This window comes from Oncorhynchus mykiss, chromosome 9 (genome assembly GCF_013265735.2).
Source record: "Oncorhynchus mykiss isolate Arlee chromosome 9, USDA_OmykA_1.1, whole genome shotgun sequence".
Lineage (NCBI taxonomy): Eukaryota > Metazoa > Chordata > Actinopteri > Salmoniformes > Salmonidae > Oncorhynchus > Oncorhynchus mykiss.
Window position 1 is genome coordinate 64,059,515 of NC_048573.1, and position 25,115 is coordinate 64,084,629.

The 25,115-nt window shown below is 41.3% G+C and overlaps 2 protein-coding genes across 4 annotated transcripts; both read right to left on the reverse strand.

The window, feature by feature from the left end:
* Positions 1-4,021: 4,021 nt before the first annotated feature.
* LOC118966089 (protein QNR-71-like) lies at positions 4,022-8,408 on the reverse strand. 3 transcript variants are annotated; one of them, XM_036988657.1, is made up of 6 exons: positions 7,856-8,405; positions 6,630-6,725; positions 6,313-6,410; positions 5,549-5,754; positions 4,786-5,126; positions 4,022-4,620 (listed from the first exon to the last, which is right to left on the reverse strand). In XM_036988657.1, exons 2-5 carry the CDS (start codon positions 6,660-6,662, stop codon positions 5,104-5,106), a joined length of 360 nt encoding a protein of 119 aa, XP_036844552.1. In that variant the 5' UTR covers positions 6,663-6,725; positions 7,856-8,405; the 3' UTR covers positions 4,022-4,620; positions 4,786-5,103. The 3 variants fall into 3 exon arrangements, with proteins under 3 accessions (XP_036844552.1, XP_036844551.1, XP_036844549.1); XM_036988656.1 differs by lacking the exons at positions 4,022-4,620; positions 4,786-5,126 and having other exon boundaries at positions 5,135-5,754; positions 6,313-6,401; positions 7,856-8,408; XM_036988654.1 differs by lacking the exons at positions 4,022-4,620; positions 4,786-5,126 and having other exon boundaries at positions 5,135-5,754; positions 7,856-8,408.
* A 7,069-nt stretch (positions 8,409-15,477) lies between these two features.
* On the reverse strand, positions 15,478-21,779 carry LOC110532644. The gene is made up of 3 exons (XM_021616717.2): positions 20,187-21,779; positions 16,252-18,083; positions 15,478-16,086 (listed from the first exon to the last, which is right to left on the reverse strand). Exons 1-3 carry the CDS (start codon positions 21,774-21,776, stop codon positions 15,885-15,887), a joined length of 3,624 nt encoding a protein of 1,207 aa, XP_021472392.2. The 5' UTR covers positions 21,777-21,779; the 3' UTR covers positions 15,478-15,884.
* Between the last annotated feature and the right edge of the window lie 3,336 nt (positions 21,780-25,115).

A 25,115-nucleotide genomic window follows, 5' to 3' on the forward strand; every position in this document is an offset into this window, starting at 1 on the left:
CCTGTGTTTTAGGGAGCGTTTGACAGTGATGAGGGGTGGTCGTTTGACCGCGGACCCATAGTGGATACAGGCAATGAGGCAGTAATCGCTGAGATCCTGATTGAAAACAGCAGAGGTGTATTTGGAGGGCAAGTTGGTCAGGATAATGTCTATGAGGGTGCCGATGTTTACGGTTTTAGGGTTGTACCTGGTGGGTTCCTTGATGATTTGTGTGAGATTGAGGGCATCTAGCTTAGATTGTAGGACTGCCGGGGTGTTAAGCATATCCCAGTTTAGGTCACCTAGCAGAACGAAGCTTCTGATGTTAACATGCATGAAACCAAGGCTTTTTCGATCACAGAAGTCAACAAATGAGGGTGCCTGGGGACACGCAGGGCCTGGGTTTACCTCCACATCACCCAAGGAACAGAGGAGTAGGATGAGGGTATGGCTAAAGGCTATTAAAACTGGTCGCCTAGAGTGTGGGGACAAAGAATAAAAGGAGAAGATTTCTGAGCGTGGTAGAATAGATTCACGGCAGAATGTGCAGACAGGGGTATGGTGGGGTGCGGGTACAGCTGAGGTAAGCCCAGGCACTGAGGGATGATAAGAGAGGTTGTATCTCTGGAAATGCTAGTTATAATGGGTGAGGTCTGTAACTAAGAAAGTGTACTGTAGCTAAGAAAGTGATACTAAGTTTATGTTGTGTAGTAAGCTGTTAGTAGCCCATGTGCCTCACCATAATAATTTGGTCCCTTTCCCCTTCATAACTTAGCCTACTGTAACTTAGCCTACTGACTTGGTGGTGCACATGTACAGTTGAAGTCGTAAGTTTACAAACACTTAGGTTGGAGTCATTAAAACTTGTTTTTCAACTATAGTTAACAAACTATAGTTTTGGCAAGTCAGTGAGGACATCTACTTCATGCATGACACAAGTAATTTTTCCAACAATTGTTTACAGACAAATTATTTCACTTATAATTCACTGTATCACAATTCCAGTGGGTCAGAAGTTAACGTACACTTGACTGTGTCTTTAAACAGCTTGGAAAATTACAGAAAATTATGTCATGACTTTAGAAGCTTCTGATAGGCTAATTGACATAATTTGAGTCAATTGGAGGTGTACCTGTTGATGTATTTCAAGGCCTACCTTCAAACTCAGTGCCTCTTTGCTTGACATCATGGGAAAATCCAAAGAAAGCAGCCAAGACCTCAGAAAAAAATGGAAGACCTCCACAAGTCTGGTTAATCCTTGGGAGCAATTTCCAAACGCCTGAAGGTACCACGTTCATCTGTGCAAACAATAGTATGCAAGTATAAACACCATGGGACAACGCAGCCGTCATACCGCTCAGGAAAGAGACGCGTTCTGTCTCCTAGAGATGAACGACCTTTGGGGCGAAAAGTGCAAATCAATCCCAGAACAACAGCAAAGGACCTTGTGAAGATGATGGAGGAAACAGGAACAAAAGTATCTATATTCACAGTAAAAACGAGTCCTATATCGACATAACCTGAATGGCCACTCGGCAAGGAAAAAGCCACTGCTCAAAAAAACGGCATGAAAAAAGCCAGACTACGGTTTGCAACTGCGCATGGGGACAAAGATCGTACATTTTGGAGAAATATCCTCTGGTCTGATGAAACAAAAATAGAACTGTTTGGCTATAATGACCATCATTATGTTTGGAGGAAAAAGGGGGAGGCTTGCAAGCCGAAGAACACCATCCCAACTGTGAAGCATGGGGGTTGCAGCATCATGTTGTGGGGATGCTTTGCTGCAAGAGGGAAATAGATGGCATCATGAGGAAGAACAATTATGTGGATATATTGAAGCAACAACTCAAGACATCAGTCTGGAAGTTAAAGCTTGGTCACAAATGGGTCTTCCAAATGGACAATGACCTCGAGCATACTTCCAAAGTTGTGGCAAAATGGCTTAAGGACAACAAAGTCAAGGTATTGGAGTGGCCATCACAAAGCCCTGATCTCAATCCCATGGAGAATTTGTGGGCAGAACTGAAAAGGAGTGTGTGAGCAAGGAGGCATACAAACCTGACTCAGTTATACCAGCTCTGTCAGGATAAACGGGCCAAAATTCACCCAATTTATTGTGGGAAGCTTGTGGAAGGCTACCCGAAATGTTTGACCCAGGTTAAACAATTTAAAGGCAATGCTACCAAATACTAATTGAGTGTATGTCAACTTCTGACCCACTGGGAATGTGATGAAAGAAATCAAATCTGAAATAAATAATTCTCTCTACTAGTATTCTGACATTTCACATTCTTAAAATAAAGTGGTGATCCTAACTGACCTAAGACAGGGAATGTATTACTTAAATGTCAGGAAATATGAAAAACTGAGTTTAAATGTATTTGGCTAAGGTGTATGTAAACTTTTGACTTCAACTGTAGCTTAATGCCTGTTTTAGAGAAATGTCATCATCGAATATTGTAAGAGCTTTCATTGACTGCTTATATGCCCCCATTATTTATCCTATGATTCTGACTTGGTGTACAGGGAGAATACAGTAAGAACAGCCTATGTTTTGAATTCTGTTGCTGTACATTTAAAAAATGCTGAACAAATAGTTATATTGACTATTTCCACCTTAAATTGCTCATTACTGTCTTCTCAAAATGACGGATTGCCTCTTATCTGCTCATCGGTCCCTTATGCCATATTTTGTGCATCTCAATTGTCAGTAGAAACCACATTCGTTTAAGCAAGTCAGCCATGTATTCAGTGAATGTGACAAATAAAGTTTGATTAGATATCTGCTATGTTTTTTTTAAAGGCAGTAAATGAGGCTGAATGAACTGTTTCGCTGCCAGACAAGGCCCGCTGATAGTCAGGTGTTGTGGTGGTAAGGATTAACGCCATGGTGGTGAAAAGAAGGCTCTGCTGTTGGGACAGCTTTATGCAGGCCCTAACAGCTTGTGGGTGCCTTTTGTCATTGTTATAGTGCAATTTATGTGTTGTTTAGCTTTGCATGCATGCATCAACAACAAAACAATTGGGGAGTTTGCCCCACCAAGATTTACATGCTAAAATCGGCACTAAATATCTACTATGTTATGTACAGTAGATGTACTTCTTATAGGGTACTGTAAGAAGTCTAGTGAAACTGCTGGAGTGTTGAGAATGTTACTAGCTTTTATTAAAATTGGGTAATTAGCAGTGATGTATATACACCCTGGATTGGTAATGCTATGTATTGGCTATGCTATGTATTGGCTATTGAGAGGCGTTGAAAACACCGGTCGGCCATATTGGTACTCTCCAGTAGAAGCATTCCTCCATAGGAATGAATGGAATTCTACAGTATTTCAATTAAATGTTTCAACAACAAAATGACATGTATTTAAGTATTCTGTAGTGGGGACATAGATTTCAGTAATCTCTAAAAAAATTATACTTCAGGGAAAAAATTATTTTGTATGTTTAGCTCACATAATATAATTTAAAAGTATGCATTAAGGTTAAGGTGTCTGTAATATGATAAACGTGTCACAAACAAATGTAGTCATTAATAAATTAATTTCTATTGCATCCAAAATATTTTTTACAATTGTGAGGGATGTCTTATTGGTCATCTAGTGTAGCTTATATATAAATCATTGGTGATTACAGTGTCACGTGAAAACTGTGCTAATAAGTGAATAGCCATCTTAAAATACCACCTGACCCATTGCATTTAGGCCAATCTCGACTCAATATGTCCCAAAGTAGTCCTAATGATTCTGGGATTTACACTCAAATAGTTGCAGCTCTATTCTAATGAGGCTATTCAGTATTAAAATATTCTGACAATCTGAGCAATAATGATAAAATCTTGCCAGAATAAACAGTGAATAAAATACCACAACACTCTTGATGCATAAATTCAACAATCTGAGGTATAATAACTGGAATGCAGAGTAAGTTATACTGATTAGTGAAACGTTTCTGTGTCAACAGAACAATAGGTCATACAATGCTGTTAAGAGAGACTGCTTACAGGCAGGAAAAATGTCAGGAATGTAAAGTTAATAAGGATTACTGGGGCGCTTGTGACTCCTAAATTCATCCAGCTTTGTCCTCTCCTCCCTTCAGAACCATAAAAGTCACAGTGTAAAAAAAAAAAGTGTATTAATATTTTATTGTCAAATTGTGAGACTGTTTAAACAATGTCACCATTCAGAGCAAAGATGTATAATTACTCTCTCCTAACTTTCAATTTAATGTTCCTAACTTAACACTAACATCTAAGAAAAACTACATAGTGTAAATAAATCCTTTTGTCTTTTTTAGAAAATAAATGCATTCTTTAATAGCTCAATGCGATTCAAAATAATGTAAGCAAATGCTTCTATCATGTATGTCCAAGTAAACATGTGAATCTCTCTTCAGTTATCACTCTCGCTGTGAGGAGAGGTGTTGGAGGCAGTTCAGGAATCGGTGCGGGGTGTCCCACTCTGAGCCAAAGTGTTGAGCATCACATTGTCAGATGACAGCACAGCCAGATTTGCGGCCAATTCGCTCTGCTTTGCCTCAACAACGTCCTCCCGAACAGACAGCATTATCTCTGCGACGAGTCTTTTGGATGAGTCTATATTAAAGATAGACTCCTTGTCTGAGCTGTCCACCGCTCTTAATGAATAAAAAATACATTTAATTTGTGCAGCACTTTTCATAACAGAGTTCTCAAAGCTCTACAAAAATAGAAACATTTAGAATCAAGGCTGTTCAAATAACAACAGTGGGCTAGGTGCTAAAAAGCTTTTCAGATTAGGACTATGAGAAAGACAGTATTACCTTGGCCTCTGGGACTCTGGAGTTGAGAAGTCTCCCTCGGGTGATGATGGACTGGTCGATTGCATTGTCTCAGTTGGGAAATGAAAAGCATCCCTGTGAACTGTGTAAATGTGCATCTTGTTGGGGGGCTGCTCTGGAACCTTTCTACGGCGAAGCACTGGGCGCCATGGCAGCCTCACCTTTGGCTTTCCCTCTGGAGGAGTAGGAACGAGGCCAGAGACATTGAAGACTGATTTGGAAGAGGTCAGGAGGGATTTGGACAGACTGTCTTCTTCGTCTGTGGAGGAAATCCTTTGGGCCTCTTCGTCGATAGGGATATCAGAAGGTAGGCTTTGAATCGTCTGTGGAACAAAAGGAAAATTATTAATTACATTCATTTTTTCCAAGGCTCACTTACACACATATGTCAATCTCAATGTGACTCATCTGGTAAAATAAAGGATGAAAAGGTAATGAGAAAAGTGTTATCAATTGTACAATATGCTGCATACAGTTGCCCTGAGACAAGGCTATACAGTGTAGACACCATAGGGGTAATGTCTCAAGCAAGCTGAAAAGGTTATACCTTGTGGTGATATGGAACTCTTCAGAGAGCTGTGACTAGAGTAGACCAATGCTGATTTGTGACTATGCTGATTTGTGACTATTGTTATTTCCAATAACAATAGGTGTTGGACTGAAGGTATTGGACTGATTGTCCCAGGGACCCAGATTCAAGACGTGGCGAGGCAGATGTGCAGAGCAGACATCTTACAGTACATACCCACGGTCATGCTATATTTGGCGCTGGTGACTGCCAGACTGACATCGTTGGTCATGGACACGTTGATACAGAAGATGCCGGAGTCATTGAAAAAGTGACGCAGTACCAGCTGGCACTCATTAGAGGGGGCCACTGTGTTACACATGGTGTGGATGGGCATAAAACAGTCTGCATCAGACACCACCGTGCACACCTCTGTGGGAAGGCTGGGTGGAGAACAGACACAGGGTCAGAAACACTTGTTGAAACTAAGGACCGGATTCCTTTGCTATTTATTTTTAGATGTGATATGTTTTATGACTGCTGCAAGACAAATTGCCTCTCTGAGGACAATACAGTTTTCTGAATCTGAATTCCCTGACCCAGACTAATCCTGGACTAAAATGCTAGAATGATTTTAAATCCAGGATTAGGATTAATCTGAGGCACAGGCGGCTGGTTTCAATTTAAACAGTGAGGAAGGGCTCATAGTAATGGCTGGAACGGAGTGAATGGAATGGTATAAAACACATTAAGCACAAGGTTTCCATGTGTTTAATACTATTCCATTTACTCCAATCCAGACATTATTATGAGCCATCCTCCCCTCAGCAGCATCCTGTGATCTGGGGCAATGAAACTGATCCCAGTGCCTAAGTGGTGGAATATAGGTCTACATACCTAGTGGATTTGTCTGTGGATCATGATTCTGCTTAGGGAAATAATAAATGGTGTGATTGTCTGAGACAGTCTCCCTTAATTGGGTCTGGAGAAGGAATACTCACCTCCCTTGGCAGGTGACAGTTAGATCCACTACGTTTCGTTCAACCTCAGATTCATCCATCTTGATCACAGCATTGTCCACTTGCCCTATCTTCAAACTCTCAAAAATGTCCACACATTTCAGTGTTATTCCAACCTCATGTGTGGAAACATATATAAAACACAGGAAAATCTCATTTTGGACTGCATTGGGCCTTTAAACCCCTTTTACTGCATGAGCAGCAGAGGTCATCCACAAATGTCCACAAATTTCACAGAGATATTCCTGTCACCATCAGTGTACACACATTGTGTTGAGACAGAGGATAACTGTGCATACCTTTCCAAAAGTCTTTGTACCGAGGATCTTCATCTTTCCAGACTGGATACATTTTCATATTCCATGATGGATATCGTGTGAAGCGACTTTTGGGCTCTGGAATATAATCATAGAAATGACATATAAAGCAGAGCATGCATTCATTAGAGTTGAAAAGGAAGGAGCTGACCACACTTTCAGTTGCAACCTTACAGGAGGGCACTGATAAACACTGATTATTTTCATATGCAGTAGTAGTATGTTTTATTTTTAATCCTGAATTTGGATTGAATGCTGGGCATCCACAAATGGCACCCTAGCCAAAATCACAACATGGATATTCCAATTGGAGGAGACCGCAAGGTGCTTATCAAGAGTATTATTGTTACAATAGGCTACTGTATTGTGCAATGATCCCACCAACAGTACAAGTTTACTGTTAAATTAAGAATTAACAGCCGCTGACAGATACTTTCTATATTGTTTGGAATTCATGTAAACTGCTGATTGGTGACAAATGACACTCTTGATTTTTAACAATTAATTTAAAGCTCATGCTACTTGACCTATGTTGAAGATAGCATGCATTACTGCATTGGATCTTCCTAGATGCCCAATGACTGCAATGATGCTTCCTCATAAAATCAAGGATGTCAACAGGTTTAATTCAGATTTGTGCAATGTTTGAAAAGCATTTGGCTATCAAAACGGACAATCTCCATTGAAAGGGTTTTTGTCCAGGACTAGGCTTAATCTGTGTCTGGGAAACTGACCCTTGGTCATGCAAAGGGCACATAGTGTTGCGCTGTGGAGCCTCTTTCATGAAGCATCTAAGACAAGACCAAATGCAGTGTTCCTCAATACACTGAAAGGTTTGAATAAAACAAGTGTTGCCTGAAATGCCAGATGTGCTGGCCCAGTGGGCATGTCTAACTTGATAATTTTTTTGTGCAAAATGATCATTATCTGACTAAGAATGGGGGCCTCAAGGGGGGAAAAATAGGCAGGTGTGTTAGAAATTCCTTGAGGCACCCTCACCGAACCATTTTTTCCCCTTGAGGCCCTCTCACAGGACCATTTTTATCCTTAAGGCCACACTCCCACATTGGGAAATCCTGTTGAGCCACAGCCTTAAATGAGGAATAAATCCCTTTTGTAAATTTAAAAAATACTTTCTTGAAAACATAAATGTAGATAAGCCTGGATTATCTGGTATACATAATGATATCCAGAGTGGCTGTACTTACTTGCTGTAGCAGATGAAAAAAGTGCCAGCACCAACACTGCAAGAGCTGTCCCTCTCCTCATGTCCTAAGTGTGCACGCTTCCTTTCCACCTTAAATATGAAACATCCCTTTTCTTCTCCTGCACTGCAGGTTGGAACAAACTGACAAAAGCATTGTGATTACTGGCTTTATAAATGCTCTAATCTCTGACATAACAGCAGTAGTACTAGACCCCTCCTACCCCACTGAAACCTGTGATCCCACCTCCCCCACCTCCCCAAAGGCACTTGTGACCTATCTGGTTTTCCTAGAACAGTAAAGGAGGGCTCACTTATGTAAAGGCACATAATGAAATGGAGATTCAAATGTATTTTACATGCACTTTTTAGGTTGACCTTTGTAGACCATGTGTACAAGATTTCAGAAGATACCTGAGTGTAAGAAAGAAGTTTAACTTGTCTGGTGACACAGGGAGTGATATTATTTGGGGAGTGACGTCCACCAATCCAGTTAAAAGTAAGACATGAATAGAAGAGAACACACCTGTTGTGATTATTTCCCATTAGGCTGTGCAGAGTCTTGGGACTTTTGTCTATTTCTGTCTTCTTTATCTTAATTTGTTTCCATACAGTAGCCTTATAAACTCACTATTACCTACACATCTTCATGAGTGAATTTAGATTCATACTGTATTTGTTAATCTGATTACGGATGGGTGCAACAACAACTATTTATAGAGCCCTTTGTAAGGGATTTCCTCAGGAATAAATGTCAGTTGGCTTTTCATAGCCGATTATTCAGTGCATCTCTACCGCACCTGCTGTCTCTAGAGTTTAAAAAACAGGGCCAAACAGGCAGGATATAACCCCACCCACTTTGCCAAAGCACAGCCCCCACACCACTAGAGGGATATCTTCAACCACCAACTTACTATCCTGAGACAAGGCCGAGTATAGCCCACGAAGATCTGACCGAAGTTAGCTTGCAGGCCCTCGGCCCGCCAGAAGGAGTCGCTAGAACACAATGAGACAAGGAAATCTTCCCGGCCAAACCCTTCCCTAACCAAGCAGAGCCAATTGTGCGCCGTCCCATGGGGCTCCCGGTCACGGACACTGTGACATAGCATGGGATGAAATCCTAGACAGCAGTGGCGCCTCAGCACTGCGATGCAGTGCCTTAGACAGCTGCGCCAAAATCACGCTATATCTACTGTAGCTTTGATTGGACTAATCATGTCAACATCATACCTTCAAAATCTTAGCTAGCAAGCTAGACAAGCAGCCATCTTCATGAATCAAGTCGAGAATCTACAGGCAAATCCTTTTCAATCTTTGTGATATGAAGAGAAATTATAGATAAAACGTATATCAGTGCTCATCGGCCATTGGACATTACACAACAAGTTGGAAATCACAAATTCAACATGAGCGGTTTGGAAGGAATCAGTGGCTAACTGCAAGAGTTGCAAAGCAAGCATTATTTTGCTTCCCCTGCTATTCGGTGGAGAGGGTGTGTGGTCTCCTTTTCCAAGCTTAAAAGGATAAACATTCACACGCAACACCATGGGCCAGAAAAGGTTGAATATATTGGTGTGACCTCTGCTGAGTTCAAAACAACTGGAAACTCAGAACTGGGAAATCTCATATTTCAGTGAGTTCAAGACAACTGGGAACTCTGAAAAGAACAAGCTCCAACTAGGAAAATACGTTTTGAGCGGTCATCCAATTCGAAATTCCAAGTCAGGAACCTCTTTCTAGAGGTCCGACCTGAGGTCATGATTAAACATTGTTTTTTTCTGAATTCTCAGTTGTCTTGAAAGCACCATACATTCAGAGAATGCCAGACTTTGATGACAAAGTTTCATGACAAAATTTGCAAGCAAGGACCGCCGCGCCACCTTCCTGTTCAAGTGAGCACAGCACAACGGTGAGTCCAAAAATGTCTTGTATACTGGTGCATAAATTATGTAAAATACCAGGGAGATTTTTATTTATTTTCATTTAATTTCACCTTTATTTAACCAAGTAGGCTAGTTGAGAACAAGTTCTCATTTACAACTGCGACCTGGCCAAGATAAAGCAAAGCAGTGTGACACAGACAACAACACAGAGTTACACATGGAATAAACAATAAACAAGCCAATAACACAATAAACAAGTCAATGACACAGTAGAAATAAAGAAAGTCTATATACAGTGTGTGCAAAAGGCATGAGGAGGTAGGCAATAAATAGGCCATAGGAGCGAATAATTACAATTTAGCAGATTAACACTGGAGTGATAAATGAGCAGATGATGATGTGCAAGTAGAGATACTGGTGTGCAAAAGAGCAGAAAAGTAAATCAAAACAGTATGGGGATGAGGTTGGTAGCTTGGGTGGGCTATTTACAGATGGACTATGTACAGCTGCAGCGATTGGTTAGCTGCTCAGACAGCTGATGTTTAAAGTTGGTGAGGGAAATAAAAGTCTCCAACTTCAGCGATTTTTGCAATTCGTTCCAGTCACTGGCAGCAGAGAGCTGGAAGGAAAGGCAGCCAAATGAGGTGTTGGCTTCGGGGATGATCAGTGAGATATACCTGCTGGAACGTGTGCTACGGGTGGGTGTTGTTATCGTGACCAGTGAACTGAGACAAGGCGGAGCTTTACCTAGCATAGACTCAGTACCTTGACTCGGTACCTTGAGCGTGGCTGAGGTGCACCCGTGACTGACTCGGAACCCGATTGCACAGCGGAGAAGGTACGGTGGGATTCGAAATGGTCAGTGATCTGTTTATTAACTTGGCTTTCGAAGACTTTAGATAGGCAGGGCAGGATGGATATAGGTCTGTAACAGTTTGGATCTAGGATGTCACCCCCTTTGAAGAGGGGGATGAGCGCGGCAACTTTCCAATCTTTAGGGATCTCGGACGATAGGAAAGAGAGGTTGAACAGGCTGGTAATAGGGGTTGCAACAAAGGCGGCGGATAGTTTTAGAAAGAGAGGGTCCAGATTGTCTAGCCCAGCTGATTTGTACTGGTCCAGGTTTTGCAGCTCTTTCAGAACATCTGCTATCTGGATTTGGGTGAAGGAGAAGCTGGGGAGGCTTAGGCGAGTAGCTGCGGAGGAGGGGGGTGTTGGCCGGGGTTGGAGTTGCCAAGAGGAAGGCATGGCCAGCCGTTGAGAAATGCTTATTGAAATTTCAATTATCATGGATTTATCAGTGGTGACCGTGTTACCTAGCCTCAGTGCAGTAGGCAGCTGGGAGGAGGTGCTCTTGTTCTCCATGGACTTTACAGTGTCCCAAACCTTTTTGGAGCTACAGGATGCAAATTTCTGCTTGAAAAAGCTAGCCTCTGCTTTCCTGACTGACTGCGTGTATTGGTTCCTGACTTCCCTGAACAGTTGCATATCGCGGGGACTATTCGATGCTATTGCAGTCTGCCACAGGATGTTTTTGTGCTGGTCAAGGGCAGTCATGTCTGGAGTGAACCAAGGGCTATATCTGTTCTTAGTTCTGCATATATATTTTTGAACGGGGCATGCTCATCTAAGATGGTGAGGAAATTACTTTTAAAGAATGACCAGGCATCCTCGACTGACGGGATGAGGTCAATATCTTTCCAGGATACCCGGGCCAGGTCGAATAGAAAGGCCTGTGTTTTAGGGAGCGTTTGACAGTGATGAGGGGTGGTCGTTTGACCGCGGACCCATAGTGGATACAGGCAATGAGGCAGTAATCGCTGAGATCCTGATTGAAAACAGCAGAGGTGTATTTGGAGGGCAAGTTGGTCAGGATAATGTCTATGAGGGTGCCGATGTTTACGGTTTTAGGGTTGTACCTGGTGGGTTCCTTGATGATTTGTGTGAGATTGAGGGCATCTAGCTTAGATTGTAGGACTGCCGGGGTGTTAAGCATATCCCAGTTTAGGTCACCTAGCAGAACGAAGCTTCTGATGTTAACATGCATGAAACCAAGGCTTTTTCGATCACAGAAGTCAACAAATGAGGGTGCCTGGGGACACGCAGGGCCTGGGTTTACCTCCACATCACCCAAGGAACAGAGGAGTAGGATGAGGGTATGGCTAAAGGCTATTAAAACTGGTCGCCTAGAGTGTGGGGACAAAGAATAAAAGGAGAAGATTTCTGAGCGTGGTAGAATAGATTCACGGCAGAATGTGCAGACAGGGGTATGGTGGGGTGCGGGTACAGCTGAGGTAAGCCCAGGCACTGAGGGATGATAAGAGAGGTTGTATCTCTGGAAATGCTAGTTATAATGGGTGAGGTCTGTAACTAAGAAAGTGTACTGTAGCTAAGAAAGTGATACTAAGTTTATGTTGTGTAGTAAGCTGTTAGTAGCCCATGTGCCTCACCATAATAATTTGGTCCCTTTCCCCTTCATAACTTAGCCTACTGTAACTTAGCCTACTGACTTGGTGGTGCACATGTACAGTTGAAGTCGTAAGTTTACAAACACTTAGGTTGGAGTCATTAAAACTTGTTTTTCAACTATAGTTAACAAACTATAGTTTTGGCAAGTCAGTGAGGACATCTACTTCATGCATGACACAAGTAATTTTTCCAACAATTGTTTACAGACAAATTATTTCACTTATAATTCACTGTATCACAATTCCAGTGGGTCAGAAGTTAACGTACACTTGACTGTGTCTTTAAACAGCTTGGAAAATTACAGAAAATTATGTCATGACTTTAGAAGCTTCTGATAGGCTAATTGACATAATTTGAGTCAATTGGAGGTGTACCTGTTGATGTATTTCAAGGCCTACCTTCAAACTCAGTGCCTCTTTGCTTGACATCATGGGAAAATCCAAAGAAAGCAGCCAAGACCTCAGAAAAAAATGGAAGACCTCCACAAGTCTGGTTAATCCTTGGGAGCAATTTCCAAACGCCTGAAGGTACCACGTTCATCTGTGCAAACAATAGTATGCAAGTATAAACACCATGGGACAACGCAGCCGTCATACCGCTCAGGAAAGAGACGCGTTCTGTCTCCTAGAGATGAACGACCTTTGGGGCGAAAAGTGCAAATCAATCCCAGAACAACAGCAAAGGACCTTGTGAAGATGATGGAGGAAACAGGAACAAAAGTATCTATATTCACAGTAAAAACGAGTCCTATATCGACATAACCTGAATGGCCACTCGGCAAGGAAAAAGCCACTGCTCAAAAAAACGGCATGAAAAAAGCCAGACTACGGTTTGCAACTGCGCATGGGGACAAAGATCGTACATTTTGGAGAAATATCCTCTGGTCTGATGAAACAAAAATAGAACTGTTTGGCTATAATGACCATCATTATGTTTGGAGGAAAAAGGGGGAGGCTTGCAAGCCGAAGAACACCATCCCAACTGTGAAGCATGGGGGTTGCAGCATCATGTTGTGGGGATGCTTTGCTGCAAGAGGGAAATAGATGGCATCATGAGGAAGAACAATTATGTGGATATATTGAAGCAACAACTCAAGACATCAGTCTGGAAGTTAAAGCTTGGTCACAAATGGGTCTTCCAAATGGACAATGACCTCGAGCATACTTCCAAAGTTGTGGCAAAATGGCTTAAGGACAACAAAGTCAAGGTATTGGAGTGGCCATCACAAAGCCCTGATCTCAATCCCATGGAGAATTTGTGGGCAGAACTGAAAAGGAGTGTGTGAGCAAGGAGGCATACAAACCTGACTCAGTTATACCAGCTCTGTCAGGATAAACGGGCCAAAATTCACCCAATTTATTGTGGGAAGCTTGTGGAAGGCTACCCGAAATGTTTGACCCAGGTTAAACAATTTAAAGGCAATGCTACCAAATACTAATTGAGTGTATGTCAACTTCTGACCCACTGGGAATGTGATGAAAGAAATCAAATCTGAAATAAATAATTCTCTCTACTAGTATTCTGACATTTCACATTCTTAAAATAAAGTGGTGATCCTAACTGACCTAAGACAGGGAATGTATTACTTAAATGTCAGGAAATATGAAAAACTGAGTTTAAATGTATTTGGCTAAGGTGTATGTAAACTTTTGACTTCAACTGTAGCTTAATGCCTGTTTTAGAGAAATGTCATCATCGAATATTGTAAGAGCTTTCATTGACTGCTTATATGCCCCCATTATTTATCCTATGATTCTGACTTGGTGTACAGGGAGAATACAGTAAGAACAGCCTATGTTTTGAATTCTGTTGCTGTACATTTAAAAAATGCTGAACAAATAGTTATATTGACTATTTCCACCTTAAATTGCTCATTACTGTCTTCTCAAAATGACGGATTGCCTCTTATCTGCTCATCGGTCCCTTATGCCATATTTTGTGCATCTCAATTGTCAGTAGAAACCACATTCGTTTAAGCAAGTCAGCCATGTATTCAGTGAATGTGACAAATAAAGTTTGATTAGATATCTGCTATGTTTTTTTTAAAGGCAGTAAATGAGGCTGAATGAACTGTTTCGCTGCCAGACAAGGCCCGCTGATAGTCAGGTGTTGTGGTGGTAAGGATTAACGCCATGGTGGTGAAAAGAAGGCTCTGCTGTTGGGACAGCTTTATGCAGGCCCTAACAGCTTGTGGGTGCCTTTTGTCATTGTTATAGTGCAATTTATGTGTTGTTTAGCTTTGCATGCATGCATCAACAACAAAACAATTGGGGAGTTTGCCCCACCAAGATTTACATGCTAAAATCGGCACTAAATATCTACTATGTTATGTACAGTAGATGTACTTCTTATAGGGTACTGTAAGAAGTCTAGTGAAACTGCTGGAGTGTTGAGAATGTTACTAGCTTTTATTAAAATTGGGTAATTAGCAGTGATGTATATACACCCTGGATTGGTAATGCTATGTATTGGCTATGCTATGTATTGGCTATTGAGAGGCGTTGAAAACACCGGTCGGCCATATTGGTACTCTCCAGTAGAAGCATTCCTCCATAGGAATGAATGGAATTCTACAGTATTTCAATTAAATGTTTCAACAACAAAATGACATGTATTTAAGTATTCTGTAGTGGGGACATAGATTTCAGTAATCTCTAAAAAAAGTATACTTCAGGGAAAAAATTATTTTGTATGTTTAGCTCACATAATATAATTTAAAAGTATGCATTAAGGTTAAGGTGTCTGTAATATGATAAACGTGTCACAAACAAATGTAGTCATTAATAAATTAATTTCTATTGCATCCAAAATATTTTTTACAATTGTGAGGGATGTCTTATTGGTCATCTAGTGTAGCTTATATATAAATCATTGGTGATTACAGTGTCACGTGAAAACTGTGCTAATAAGTGAATAGCCATCTTAAAATACCACCTGACCCATTGCATTTAGGCCAATCTCGACTCAATATGTCCCAAAGTAGTCCTAATGATTCTGGGATTTACACTCAAATAGTTGCAGCTCTATTCTAATGAGGCTATTCAGTATTAAAATATTCTGACAATCTGAGCAATAATGATCAAATCTTGCCAGAATAAACAGTGAATAAAATACCACAACACTCTTGATGCATAAATTCAACAATCTGAGGTATAATAACTGGAATGCAGAGTAAGTTATACTGATTAGTGAAACGTTTCTGTGTCAACAGAACAATAGGTCATACAATGCTGTTAAGAGAGACTGCTTACAGGCAGGAAAAATGTCAGGAATGTAAAGTTAATAAGGATTACTGGGGCGCTTGTGACTCCTAAATTCATCCAGCTTTGTCCTCTCCTCCCTTCAGAACCATAAAAGTCACAGTGTAAAAAAAAAAAGTGTATTAATATTTTATTGTCAAATTGTGAGACTGTTTAAACAATGTCACCATTCAGAGCAAAGATGTATAATTACTCTCTCCTAACTTTCAATTTAATGTTCCTAACTTAACACTAACATCTAAGAAAAACTACATAGTGTAAATAAATCCTTTTGTCTTTTTTAGAAAATAAATGCATTCTTTAATAGCTCAATGCGATTCAAAATAATGTAAGCAAATGCTTCTATCATGTATGTCCAAGTAAACATGTGAATCTCTCTTCAGTTATCACTCTCGCTGTGAGGAGAGGTGTTGGAGGCAGTTCAGGAATCGGTGCGGGGTGTCCCACTCTGAGCCAAAGTGTTGAGCATCACATTGTCAGATGACAGCACAGCCAGATTTGCGGCCAATTCGCTCTGCTTTGCCTCAACAACGTCCTCCCGAACAGACAGCATTATCTCTGCGACGAGTCTTTTGGATGAGTCTATATTAAAGATAGACTCCTTGTCTGAGCTGTCCACCGCTCTTAATGAATAAAAAATACATTTAATTTGTGCAGCACTTTTCATAACAGAGTTCTCAAAGCTCTACAAAAATAGAAACATTTAGAATCAAGGCTGTTCAAATAACAACAGTGGGCTAGGTGCTAAAAAGCTTTTCAGATTAGGACTATGAGAAAGACAGTATTACCTTGGCCTCTGGGACTCTGGAGTTGAGAAGTCTCCCTCGGGTGATGATGGACTGGTCGATTGCATTGTCTCAGTTGGGAAATGAAAAGCATCCCTGTGAACTGTGTAAATGTGCATCTTGTTGGGGGGCTGCTCTGGAACCTTTCTACGGCGAAGCACTGGGCGCCATGGCAGCCTCACCTTTGGCTTTCCCTCTGGAGGAGTAGGAACGAGGCCAGAGACATTGAAGACTGATTTGGAAGAGGTCAGGAGGGATTTGGACAGACTGTCTTCTTCGTCTGTGGAGGAAATCCTTTGGGCCTCTTCGTCGATAGGGATATCAGATCCAGTGGAGGTAAACTCCAATGAGCTCCAACAGTTGCTCATGGCATAAAGTGAGGATGATGCAGAAACATCTTTTTGCAACTGTGTCAGTTTCAATTCTGTGCCGTATGAAACTTCCTTTGAGGTTGAAGTAGGCACACCAATTACGGAGAGAGAGTCAAGGCTTCTACTGAGGTGAGTAGCATTTTCAATGTCTTCAGGATTCTTCAAAGCATCAAGGTAGGACATTGACAGGCATCTTTTGACAGGCATGCAATTGACTGGGGATGCTGGTTTTGAAGTAATTAACTTCTGAAGATCAAGGTCTTCCTGTGAGGATATTGCACCAGCGCTCCGTCTGAGGAAACCATCCTCATCCAGTAGGTCATCACAGACAGTGTCCATGAGGCCTGAGGCAATATATTTTATCTTCTGGGATGACATCCAGATCCCTGGATATGCCTCAAAAGCTTCAGTTGAGTAAGATGCTACATCATCTAGGTCAGGCTGGAGTCCAGCCACATCTGGAACAAATGGTGTGTTGCTTGCCATGAGAGAGGTTCCCATAGCACCCAAAATGTCACTGACAGCATTGATGGCAGTCTGGCTTGCCTTGGAGGAAATCGCCCTGTTGGGAGAATCTTGTCTAATCATATTGATTATTATAGTCTTGACCTGCTCCAGAACTTTGATGATTAGGTCTTTGGCAGTAGACTGTAGTTTGGGGGTAAGTGAAATGGCATCTACATTGGCATTCATGGTCTCACTGGCTTTCCCGGTCAGCTGACAGGCCTGGTCTTTACTGAGTTTTCTGGATACACTTTTCAACATATCCTCAATCATTTCTTTCTCTGAGCAGTCCTCACTTTTGAGGTTCACCGATCCAAATTGAGGCAAAGAGACAGAACGTCTTACCTCATTCCTCACAGATTGGGCCAGTATTTCTTTGAAAGGTTCTGTGCTAATTTGGTCCAGAACTCCATCCACAAGGGTGACATAGAGGTTAGGGAAAGAGGTGCTTCTGGTGGCCTTGTGAGCTTTCCTTCTAGGGGATGAGTCAAAGACATAACTTACTCTAATGACTCTTTTTTCATCCATATTCTTCTCGCCTGGAGATATGAGCGCTGTGTCTTGAATCAAAATTGGCTTTACCTCATGGTCTTCAATCTTTACTGCAGGGACCTGTGATTTTGTGTGGCATTCATCACATCCAGACAGGCTGCTCTGAATTGGTCCAGGAACAACAACATGTGATGGACCTTCTTCAGGATCGCCATGTAGTAGAGCTAGTGGCTGGTCGTCTAAAATCATTTCACTGCACATATCGATGGCATCTTCCACTAAATCATCAGCGATCAACTCAACTTTTGCAGAGGCCATTGATTTCGCTGGGTGCTCGCCTGTTGCCTCAGAGAGCATTCCTTCCATATCTGCTCTGGAGGTAGTACAAGAACATGGAACACTGGCCATCACAGTTGTCTCCATGTCACCCAGAAGACTGCTCACAGCATTGATGGCTGTTCGGCTTACCTTTGGAGATAGAATCAGAATACTTTATCGCCATGCAACAAATGTAGTGGTGTAAAGTACTTAAGTAAAAATACTTTAAAGTACTACTTCAGTAGTTTATTTGGGTATCTGTACTTTACATTTGACATATTTTGACTACTTTTACTTTTACTTCACTACATTCCTCATGAAAATAAAGTATGTTTTACTCCATACATTTTCCCTGTCATCCAAAAGTACTCTTTACATTTTGATTGCTTAGCAGGACAGGAAAATAGTCCAATTCACACATTTATCAAGAGAACATCCCTGGTAGACTCACTAAATACACATGCTTCATTTGTAAATTATGTCTGAGTGTTGGAGTGTGCTCCTGGCTATCTGAAAATTTTAATTACAAAAAAATGGTGCTGTCTGGTTTTCTTAATATAAGGAATTTTAAATGATTTATACTTTTACTTTTGATTCTTAGAAATATTTTAAACTAAATACTTTTAGACTTTTACTTAAGTAGTATCTTACTGGATGACTCATTTTTACTTGAGTCATTTTCTATTAAGGTATCTTTACTTTTACTCAAATATGACAATTGGGTACTTTTTCCCCCACTGAACAAATGATACTAGGAATTTATCTTGGTGTTGCAAATAGAAGCATCCCCATCAACAATCACATCAACAGTCAATCAGTTTGCCATCAACACAGATTAAACATCAACACAAATACATTAACACCTGCTCTTTCTATGATATAGACTGACCAGGTGAATCCAGGTGAAAGCTATGATCCCTTATGGCGATGTCATTTACAAAATAGCCTCCAATACCCTACTCAACAAATTGGATGCAGTCTATCACAGTGCAATCCGTTTTGTCACCAAAGCCCCATATACTACCCACCATTGCGACCTGTACGCTCTCGTTGGCTGGCCCTCGCTTCATACTCGTCGCCAAACCCACTGGCTCCATGTCATCTACAAGACCCTGCTAGGTAAAGTCCCCCCTTATCTCAGCTCGCTGGTCACCATAGCATCTCCCACCTGTAGCACACGCTCCAGCAGGTATATCTCTCTAGTCACCCCCAAAACCAATTCTTTCTTTGGCCGCCTCTCTTTCCAGTTCTCTGCTGCCAATGACTGGAACGAACTACAAAAATCTCTGAAACTGGAAACACTTATCTCCCTCACTAGCTTTAAGCACCAACTGTCAGAGCAGCTCACAGATTACTGCACCTGTACATAGCCCACCTATAATTTAGCCCAAACAACTACCTCCTTCCCAACTGTATTTAATTTATTTATTTATTTTGCTCCTTTGCACCCCATTATTTTTATTTCTACTTTGCACATTCTTCCATTGCAAAACTACCATTCCAGTGTTTTACTTGCTATATTGTATTTACCTTGCCACCATGGCCTTTTTTGCCTTTACCTCCCTTCTCACCTCATTTGCTCACATTGTATATAGACTTGTTTATACTGTATTATTGACTGTATGTTTGTTTTACTCCATGTGTCGTTGTATCTGTCGAACTGCTTTGCTTTATCTTGGCCAGGTCGCAATTGTAAATGAGAACTTGTTCTCAACTTGCCTACCTGGTTAAATAAAGGTAAAATAAATAAATAAATAAAAAAATGGATATCTCCTGTTAATTCCACTTCAAATCAGTGTAGATGAAGGGGAGGAGACAGGTTAAAGAAGCATTTTTAAGCACTGGGACCATTGTATGTGCCATTTAGATGGTGAATGGGCAAGACAAAACATTTAATTGCCTTTGAACGGGGTATAGTAGTAGGTGCCAGGCACACCGGTTTATGTCAAGAACTGCAACGCTTCTAGGTTTTTCACGCTCAACAGTTCTAAGAATCGTCCACAACCCAATGGACATCCAACCAACTTGACACAACTGTGGGTAGCATTGGAGTCAACATGGGCCAGCATTCCTGTGGAATGCTTTCGACACCACTCAATATTAGATTAGAAAGGTGTACCTAATTCTTAGTATACTCAGTGTACATGACCTCCCTTGTAGGAAAAGTGTCATGGCATCACACAGCACATATAAATGTTGCATACAACATTACACATTACACAGTACATACAACATATTAATATATTGACTTACTTTTGGGGATAGACATCTCTTGGGAGAACCCTTCTTGATCTTGAACACAAAATGTGTCTTGACCTCCTGGAAAACTTTCTGTATCAGTTGTGCTGCAGCAGATTCTAGTCTGTAGATCTCTTCTTCATCTGTAGCCTCTTCCACCATGGTGCTAGAGCTTGTTCCTCCGCACTGTCGGGATACTTCCTTCAGCATATCCTCTAGCATTTTCCTCTCAAAGTAATTATCAATTTGAGTGTTCAACAATCCACAGTCAGGCATAGAAAGGGTGCGTCTCACCTCATTCTTCACTGATTGGGCCAGACTGTCTTTGAAGGGTTCTGTGCTGAAGTGGTCCATAACTGCATCCACAACAAGTCCATACAGGTTGGGAAGAGAAGTGCTTCTGGTGGCTGCATTTTCTCTCTTCACCTTGTGCAAGAGAGTAGGCTTTGAAACAACTTCTTCAGTATTGACTGAGGGGACAGAAAGGGCGTTGTCTGATTCACTGGTGTTACCATTCTCTACTCTTTCTTCTTTGCATTCTACAGTGGTTGTGGTATCCGTCTCCTGGGGCGAGGTTGATGCAGCTGCGGAGGCCACTGAGCTGCTTGTCTTACTGTTGTTTTCTGCAACCTCTGAAGTGTCAGATGAAAACATCATTCCATAACTGGGAGAGTTGGATAAAGATGAGTTCACTGGCTCTGAGGGAAGTATTTCCAGAGTCAGGGAAGGAGCTTTTTCTTCAAAAGAGATTTGTATGTCACTTCTGATAGCCCTTGAGTTGCTTGGTTGTTCATCTCTTTCAACCTGAAGCTCAGGAAAAGCCAGCTCAAATAGGAGGCTGTCATATGCAGTGCTAATAAGGTCACAGGCGACACCTTCTAGTTTTGAAAAGGAATCTGGGCGGTTCTCAGGGTCTGCCTTTTTTAATGCAGGTGGCTGACTGTTTGATATGCCTGAGGTGCCTTCTTCAGCATCACAGTCTAGTGCAAGCTTTTCAATGTTTTCCTCATTTAATAAGTGTCTAATGTCTTCCAAAACATTGCTTACCACATCAATGGCTGTTTGGCTGGCCTTTGCAGAGACAACTCTGAATTGGGTAGGGGAGTCTTCTCGGATCATTACGATAACCTGCTCCTGGACTTCCTCCAGAACGTCAGTGATCAACGTTGTCACATAGGTATTTATGTCTTCTCCGTTGGCCATCCACTCCTCTGGTTCTGGATCATCTGCTTGAGCATTGGGTTTGATTGTGTTTCCCCCACGGAGTCTGCAGGCAGGTTCATTGCTAGGATTGGCCGCTCGAGAGACGCACTTCAACACATCGTAAGCGATTCTGGCACTCAGAGCCCTTTGTGCCGCTGGTGTAGACCCTGGAATCGTCAGTTTGACCTCATCCCTGATTGTCTCCGCCAGTTGCTTCCTGACAAGCTTGGAGCCTAAGTGGTCGAGGATGACAGATTTCAGCTGAGCTCTGTCTGGGATGCTTTGTCCCTCGATGGCTTTGAAGATCCTCAAAACAGGTTCTTGGAAACCCTTCAGCGGTGCCAGACCATCCAGGCATGGTCTCCTCTGGAGTGGTGCAAGGCCTGGTCTCCTCTGTAGCATGGCTGGCTTTTCCTTAGATTTCCCTATTAATAACACACACACATTTAAAAAAATGTGACTAAATTTAGCATTCACTGGCTATGAACATACTCTGAAAGATATTTCGTAATGAAATTATGGTTCTTTAGTAAGGAAATGTTCTTACCTGACAGAGAAACTGTTTTCTTTACAGTTTTGGAGTGAGCAGGTTTGAGAGCAGGCTGAGCAGATGCTATAATAGTTTAAAAAAAATACAAAATATGAGATGATATACAGCACAACACATTCAACTGCTCCTATTAGGTTGCATTTGGCATAGTCATTTAAAAATTGCTTAACTGTGTGATGAATTCAAAAGAAATCTTACCTGGTTTTTTAAATATTTCTTCCAGCAGCTTATTTGGTTTGATAGAGGCCTCTCTCAAGCTCTCAAACTCCTGGAGGTTTTTCAATTCCTCTTCCATTATCCTCAACCGAATAGCCTGTTTTTGTTCCATAATGCACATTTTCTGTGAAGAACATAGAGTCCAAAAATAGCAATTTAGCATCCACAAAAGTTGATGTAAAATTATTTCTTAATTTTCATGATTTATTCAAACTTGAAAATAATTGTGGGTAGTTTTGTGAAGTATGATGAAAGTGTGACATTTGTACCTTTCTGATGCGCTTTTCTTTGGCCTCTTTCATATACTTGGCCTTGTTCACATTGTGCCTCACATCCTTTTCAATGAGTTTCAGCCTGGAACGCTCCATAGAAACCCAATCCTCTTTAAACTCTCTTTCTTGGTCATACAACGCAGTTTGCAGGCCATATTTCTGTCCCCTGTCCCTATCAATACATTAAACAGAGGAGTCATGACATTGCCAACACAGAGTAGGCCTATATAACTCTACTTTATTACCTCATGCACTTCTTGCCTACCTGGAACCAATGGTTGACTGCAGATGCTTCAGGTTCTGTGCTCCTTTATTCATTAAGTACTCTATCATATCTTCCAGGGTAACATCCTTAGGTATATGGCCTTCCTCTTGCAACTGAACCATTCTCAGTATCTGTTCCTTCTTAAATAGGATAAATACCATTTTTGTACATTTTAAACACTTATCTACGTAATAAAATACATGTTAGAGTAACATTGATTTTAGAGTGATGAATGATCATTTCACATTTTCTCGTGAAAATAACATGTGTGATCTTCACAGAAGTTCACATTTAAGAACGCAGTCATACTGCCCACATACCAACTTTTTGCTGTAAGTTTTATGATGGTCAGTCTTGACCGTATCCAGGTAATGTTTGTATGTGTTATACTCCTTTAATGAGCATACAACCTTGAGAAGAGAGAGAATCAAAATGTTTCCTGATATAATACTCCTGGAGTTAACTATCGGTAAAGCTTATAGTTTTCTACTACACTGTTCAGAAACAACCATATTAACTTCAAACTTACATTGTCCTCTTTAGTGATGAAGTTTCGCTTCTTTAACTTCTCATGCATTTCCTTCTGATGGTAGTATTTATTGAGGTTTGGGTCATGCAAACTGTTGTACGTCGGCCTCATAATGTGACAGTTTGGGTCACTGAGGTTGAAATCAGATGTAGGCTGATACAACTGAAGGAACAACGATGTAAACAAATAAAAAATAAACATTCTACTGCACCATTATACTGGATACTTCTTCCATTGTACTGCACCATTATACTGGATCCTTCTTCCATTCTACTGCACCATTATACTGGACCCTTCTTCAATTCTACTGCACCATTATACTGGATCCTTATCCATTCTACTGCACCACTCTACTGGACCCTTCAACCATTCTAAAGCACCATTATACTGGATCCTTATCCATTCTACTGCACCACTCTACTGGACCCTTCAACCATTCTAAAGCACCACTCTACTGGACCCGTCTTCCATTCTACTGCATCATTGTACTGGACCCTTCTTCTATTCTATTGGACCCTTCTTCCATTCTACTGCACCATTATACTGGACCCTTCTTCCATTCTACTGCATCATTGTACTGGACCCTTCTTCTATTCTACTGCATCATTATACTGGACCCTTCTTCCATTCTACTGCACCATTATACTGGATCCTTCTTCCATTCTACTGCACCATTATACTGGATCCTTATCCATTCTACTGCACCACTCTACTGGACCCTTCAACCATTCTAAAGCACCACTCTACTGGACCCTTCTTCCATTCTACTGCATCATTGTACTGGACCCTTCTTCTATTCTATTGGACCCTTCTTCCATTCTACTGCACCATTATACTGGACCCTTCTTCTATTCTACTGGACCCTTCTTCTATTCTACTGGACCCTTCTTCCATTCTACTGCACCATTATACTGGATCCTTATCCATTCTACTGCACCACTCTACTGGACCCTTCTTCCATTCTACTGCATCATTGTACTGGATCCTTCTTGTATTCTACTGCATCATTCTACTGGACCCTTCTTCTATTCTACTGCACCATTCTATTGTATGCATGTTCTTTAAAAAAATGTTATACCGTATCCTGTTAAATATATGTTCTGCTTACCTTTTTACCCAGGCTGGCTCTATAAAATTTAAAGGCGACCCCAGGTAGGAACGGAAGCTTTGTCATGGCAGGCAATCTGCTGTTCACTGACGGCTTTGTTTCTATCATGATCTGAGGAGGCTTCCCTTTCAGTGGACGAGTTTGCTTCTCTGGTTGCGAGGGTATCTGACACAGGGGCTTTGAGGTCTTTTCCTGAAAACAGCAACATAGCAATAATGTATTTCTTACAAACTCACCTGTGATAGTTCATCCGACCATTATGACATGGCGGCGAGCCTGATATGTCATCATAGGTTGACGCCCAATTAACTACTGTGGCCATAGCCTGAGTGCCAGTCTATTTTTATATCATCTCCCTGCCACTCACTGTCATGCCAAATATGATGTTTGGCTTAGCTATGAGAGCAATTCAGTTGACAAGAGCACAAACAGATCTGGGCCCAGGCTACTGTTGCCATAGAGATTCTAATTATGTGACCTGTGTCTGACCAGTAGCGGTACATGTGTAAAATCACTGGGGAAGCCAAGACACTAAAAAAGCCATATTACAACCTATGTTGATATTTGCTCTTTATACAACGGCGGGATCTAATCCTGAATGCTGATTGGTTTAAAGCGAATTCCAGCCGGTGTCTATTCCACAAGTTACCACCGGGCTAAATCTATGATGTTAAAATGCCTATTTACTCTGTTCCATCTGACTGCGCAATCCACTGTCTCCTCAGTCCAGGTAGGGAAGGTATAAACTTGATCTGCACTGTAAAAAGCATCTAGACATTATTTAACATTTCTTTTAGACTA